At 52.7% G+C, this 5460-nt stretch overlaps 1 protein-coding gene across 1 annotated transcript in view; it reads left to right on the top strand.

The window, feature by feature from the left end:
- The window catches only part of RGS16 (regulator of G protein signaling 16), a 6853-nt gene extending 2800 nt beyond the window's left edge, over positions 1-4053 (top strand). The window contains exons 2-5 of the mRNA XM_011361264.2: positions 350-460; positions 1240-1304; positions 1589-1755; positions 3214-4053. Of these exons, the coding sequence (XP_011359566.1) occupies positions 350-460; positions 1240-1304; positions 1589-1755; positions 3214-3435 (565 nt within the window). The 3' untranslated portion in view covers positions 3436-4053. The remainder of the gene's footprint in view (positions 1-349; positions 461-1239; positions 1305-1588; positions 1756-3213) is intronic.
- Positions 4054-5460: the final 1407 nt, after the last annotated feature.

The raw sequence follows: 5460 nt of genomic DNA on the forward strand, positions 1-5460 counted from the left end.
TCCACGAATATTCGTGGCAAGCCTAGAGGGTGCGGAACTGCCTTCTGCTAATCAACAAGCACAAAGAGCAGTGTGGCTTACGTGGAAACAAGCCCATGTCTGAAGTTCTGTAAACTCAGAAAGTGTAAGACCTACAAGGCCCAGCTCAAACGTTGCTTTCGTTGTTTCTGGGTTCCTGGCACTAAGGAACTTCCTAGAAGCAAAGGTTAGGCCTCGGGAACAAGCAAGAATTCCCAGGAGCCCTTGGAAGTCGGATGGCATCAGCCTGACCTCTTCTGACACCCCATAAACCTCTTTGCCCTCGCTAAGCACGTGGAGAATCCTTACATGCTCATGCTTTGTCTTCCAGAGCCAAAGAGTTCAAGACACGACTGGGGATCTTTCTTCATAAATCAGACCTGGGCTCTGATACGGGGAGTGTTGGCAAGTTTGAGTGGAGCAGCAAACACAACAAAGAGGGGTGAGTCTTGCTGACAGCCTAGGGCTTCTAGGGGAGGCGGAGCCCGATTAGGGAAGGAGCCTTGAGAAGGAAAGTACAGGGAGAAACTAGGACATGGTAGCTGGGGTGGAGCTCGCTGACCCCTTCCTGGAGATTTTAGTGGGGTTTCTTGCTGGTCTCTATGGCTGCTTGGCTCATGGGTGACAGGGTGGTTAGCTCCAGGGTTCCAAGTCCATCAACAGACATGTACACTTAGGACCTGAATGTCTAGTTACCAGACTCTCTCACCTGGAGTTGTCATCGCAATGCAATCAGGGCTAGGACAGGGTCCCAGACCACTCAAGGTTTTTAATCAATGACTCTACTTCCATTGGTAAGCACCTTGTCTAGAAGCTCTTTCACATTGAACGTCAACCATGCCAGGTGCTGCTCTAGGTTATGGGTGGACGTAATCCTTATTCACAAAGCCTTCATGTCCCTGGGGAAGTGTACAAAACAATGCTCTGAGAGCCAGAGGAATAGAAACAATTTTGGACAGTGAAGAAACAGTCTCAGAGATATTTTCTGAGGACCTAAAGGCCCCTGGCTTTGGTTTTTGGTTACTGAATTGTCCTCTAGAAAACATCACTGTTTCCCTTAACCCCAACGAAGGGTTTGAGGAGTCAACTCTCATAATTACCAAGCACATCTTTGTGCGAATTATGCGACCCCCAATCGGAGTTCTGGCTGGGATTTGCGCTATGAACTAGTTTGTTGATTTTTTTAAAAATTAAAATCTTGGCCTTTTTTTTTTTATATAGCAGAAACTTCTCAGAAGATGTGCTGGGATGGAGAGAGTCGTTCGACTTGCTACTGGGCAGTAAAAGTGAGTAGGACCCTGTTGTGTGTGTCTGTGAATGGCACGTGTGCACTCATGTGCTTGGGGGCCAGCCTGAGGGATGCTGAAGCGTGGGCAACGTAACAGTAATAGTAATAATAATAATGATCCCCTAGTGTGCCAGCCTCTATTCAGAATACAAAGGCAGGTCCTTGTTCGAGAAAATAGCATCCTAAAAATAGAGCCATTAACTACAATTGCTGTCTTTTCTTCTTTTATTCCCTTTTGTCCCTCTGTCTGACCTGTCTCTCCTTGTCTCCCTCCCACCCCAGATGGAGTGGCTGCCTTCCACGCTTTCCTGAAGACGGAGTTCAGCGAGGAGAACCTGGAGTTCTGGCTGGCCTGCGAGGAGTTCAAGAAGATCCGCTCGGCCGCCAAGCTGGCCTCCCGGGCTCACAGGATCTTTGAAGAGTTCATCCGCAGCGAAGCCCCAAAAGAGGTGAGAGCCTAGATCTGTCCCCTGGATCCTCCAGGCCCCGCCTGGTCCTTCTCCACTGAGAGCTGGGGCTGTGGGAGGTTGGCAGGCGAAGGGCTGAGTTTAGAAGAAGAGTTGCCTAATTTGGAATGAGAGTGAGCGGGCTTCTGTGGCTGGAGCCGAGGAAAATCAGGCTTCATGCCACCCCGGGGTGCCGTTACCCTTAGACTCACCAAAGGGGTCAGAGGGGTTGGCAAGTGTTTTGGCATCTGTTCATACCCACTCTTATAGACTAAGCCTTTTTTAGAAGCTCAAAACATTTACACAGCTCGGGGCAAAGGTCATCGTAGGGACCTTGTGTAACCTGCCTCAGTTCCCTGGTTGACCTGCCCTAGTCCCGCAGGTCTGTGGTCAGTGAACTTTTCAACCTTCCCTCAGGCGGCCACTGCCTGGCACCTGCATTCAATAAAGAACATGGGGCCACCTAGTGGAGAGATGGTAGTAGTACCTGGCTTTTGTATCTTATTTTCTATTTTATTTTCTGAGCACTTTCATTTATTTCACATTATTCCGTAAGGATTATTGAGCACCAAGTCCATGCCAGGCACGGTTATAGTCATCAGGAATAGAGCAGTGAACAAAACAAAGCCTCTTCCCTAATGGGAGAAGATGACAGAAACCAATTAAGCAAATAAACATATACCAGGGGATAACCTATCCTCTAATAAACATAAAACAGGATACGGGAGTCCCAGAGTACAGAGGAAAGGAGGGGAGGTCTTTCCGTTTTATAAAAGGGACGTGAGAGGTGGGTTGACCCATACGGTGACATATATGAACAGAGACATGAGTTATGGGAGGAAAGAATGTTCTCACACAGGAAAAGGAACATGCAAAGGCCAGAGAGCACCTGTCACAGACCAGCAAGCAGGCCTGTGTGGGGTCGGGGGAGCGAGGGGGAGAGGAAGAGATGAGGTCAGGCAGGTGGCAGACGGCCAGGGGTGGGCCCAGCATGCACTTCGGCTTTTCCTCTGAGTGATATGGGAGGACAGGAGAGCTGCTGCCAAACTGATCTGGGGTGTGAAAGGTCCGCTCTGGCTGCTGGGTGGAGGACAGACCACAGGGGTGAGGGGAGATGGCAGAGCGCCGTGAGCAGGCTCCGGCACTAATCTGGGTGACTGGGATTAGTCACCAGGGTTATTACGGGGGATGGGGTGAGAGGGATTGGATTTGTAGGCAGACTTAATATATCCTTGAGAATTTCGAGAGATCGGAGGGCACACACTGGATCTGATGTGGGGACAGGCCCAGAGGTGAGAAACTCTGGATGGACTCAGGAGACCCCAAGTTCCTGGTTAAGAATCCAGGACCCCTTCCACTGGCCCACCTGCTGGTCGTTCCTCCCTCTGTCCTCTGCACCCCTCGCCTTGCCCCCTCCCCGCCCCCGGCCCCGCTCACTCACGTGCTTGCCTTTCTTCGCAGGTTAACATAGACCACGAGACCAGGGAGCTGACCAGGACGAACCTGCAGGCCGCCACGGCCACATGCTTCGATGTGGCTCAGGGGAAGACACGCACACTGATGGAGAAGGACTCCTACCCACGCTTCCTGAAGTCACCCGCTTACCGGGACCTGGCCACCCACGCCTCTGCCACCAGCGCCTCTCCATCCAAGGGCAGCCCAGCGGAGCCCTCACACACCTGAGCCTCATGGCAGTGAGGAGCCAGCCGGGAAGAGAGGTGGAGTCACCCAGCCCCGAGGCCGCCGCCCCTGTGTGGGAGGCAGGTTCCACAAAGCTGGCGAGAGGACAGTGAAGGAAAACGCCGATCCCTCTCCTCCAGATCCCGTGGGACTGAATTTCATGCGTGAGACGGTCCCCCACGTGCAGGACTTACGGATAAGGGCTGAAGAGGACGGTCGCGTGGGGCTCTCTGGGGAGAAGGGTGGTGGTGTGAGAGTTGCCATTAGCTCTTGTCATTCGCAAAGGGACAAGAAATGTTCCAGGGTGGTTTGGGAAATATGTGACCAAAGGGAAACTTGAAAACGAGAGAGGGGAAGACAGCCAGATCGGCCGTTCTGCCTGTTGCCGGACTGCACCCTGATCCCAGACTGTCCTGGGCACGGGAGGGAGCCATGGGTGTGGACCCTTCCCGTTCTGCCACCTCACCTGCCTCTGGGCTGCCCGAGGGTCCCTTAGCTTGGACTTAACACTGCTGTGTCAAGGCCAGGGAACCAATGTGATGCTTGCCGCAGTGAGATTTTTATACCTCAAAAACTGGCCGTTGAGCCCCTTTCCAAGTCAGTAGAGAGCCCCGGAAAGGAGCCCTTGTAGCTCATGTGAATTAATCTCGGTGCTCTCGGTGACCTTGCATGTGGCCCCTGACCCTGTGTTTGCAGCAGGGCCTGCCTGTGAGCAGGGCCTGCAGAGGGCCTCCTGCTGGCATGTGCCCTCTCTGAGCCCATGAGGGAAAGGCGTGTGGCCGCTCCGTCAGTGGCTCATCGGCTCCCATGCCCAGCAGCGTGGACAGAGGGAGAAAATGATCATAAGAAACAAAACTTTTGGCAGTTCCTGAAAGTCCTGTTTAAATCAAGCCAATATTTTTTGTGTGAGTATGAGAACAGGGAAAAAGGCACCCCAGAGTGGAAGGGGAGCCTCACGTTTCCTTCCTGTGGAAGTGAGGTGCGCTCACTAGCGTGCTGGGAGGGATGGGGCGGGACCACGATGAGCCTCGGGCAGACCACAGAGGCGGGGAGTGAAGTCCGGAAGAGAGGCTGCTTGGAAGAGCAGGACTGGGGGAGATGAGAACCTGCCTGTCACCTCAGGGCATCACTGAACAAACCTTCTGAGGTGGGAGTAGTCCTCGAGCCCAGGCTGGGGAGGTGAATGAACCAGCCAGCCCTCTTGTGTCCCCGGAAAACCAACCTTGTTCTCGCTGCACTGTGAGCTCCTCCAGGAGAAAATTATTTAAGTATAACGTATTGTTGGTTTTGTGACGACCGTCATGTCATAGCATGTTATTTTTGTTACTGTTGTCAGTGTTGTTGCTATTGTTATTTATTATTGTGATTTTACTTTGACCCACTGACCCACTGACCGGAGACTCAACAGGAGTGGGCAGCCTGCCCCCCTCCCCCCGCCAGGCTCTACCTCCTCTCAGCGCCCAGCAGGACCTCCTCACTGTTTAAATATTTATTTTTTGTTGACAACTGGAGCTGGTTTCCAAGATACGAATGATCTACTCAATCCCCACTTTCCTGTGACAGCATGTTATATTCTTGTAAAATAAAAATAAAACCCATATATGAGATCCTGTCTCCCAGGGCTGTGTGCTTGGGGAGAAGGGATAGGGGAGCGCTCTGGGGGGGTCCTCGAGGACGGGCAGGCCTCCGGAAATGCCACAGGACAGGTGGCTGAGCTTCCCTGTCATAGGCAGGGGCACAAGTGACAAAAGACCCATGCCGGGCTGGTAACTGGCAGAATCGAGGAGAGGGCGGAGACTCTGACAGTTGGCCGCCACGATTGGTGACAGACTTCCTTCAGCTGATGACAACTTGTTTTGGGCTGTGGTGTTGACTGGACCTGGCTCAGCCTGCTATCACTTCAGAGCCCAGATCCTTTGTCCGCCCAATGGAGACTCAGCATAAGCCATTCCCAGTTCTGCCTGTAACAGCACACGGGGCGGTTCCCCTTGGTCAAGTAGCCAGGCGTTATCAGGTAGGTGGTGACTA

The sequence above is a fragment of the Pteropus vampyrus genome, unplaced genomic scaffold (genome assembly GCF_000151845.1).
Source record: "Pteropus vampyrus isolate Shadow unplaced genomic scaffold, Pvam_2.0 Scaffold65, whole genome shotgun sequence".
Classification (NCBI taxonomy): domain Eukaryota; kingdom Metazoa; phylum Chordata; class Mammalia; order Chiroptera; family Pteropodidae; genus Pteropus; species Pteropus vampyrus.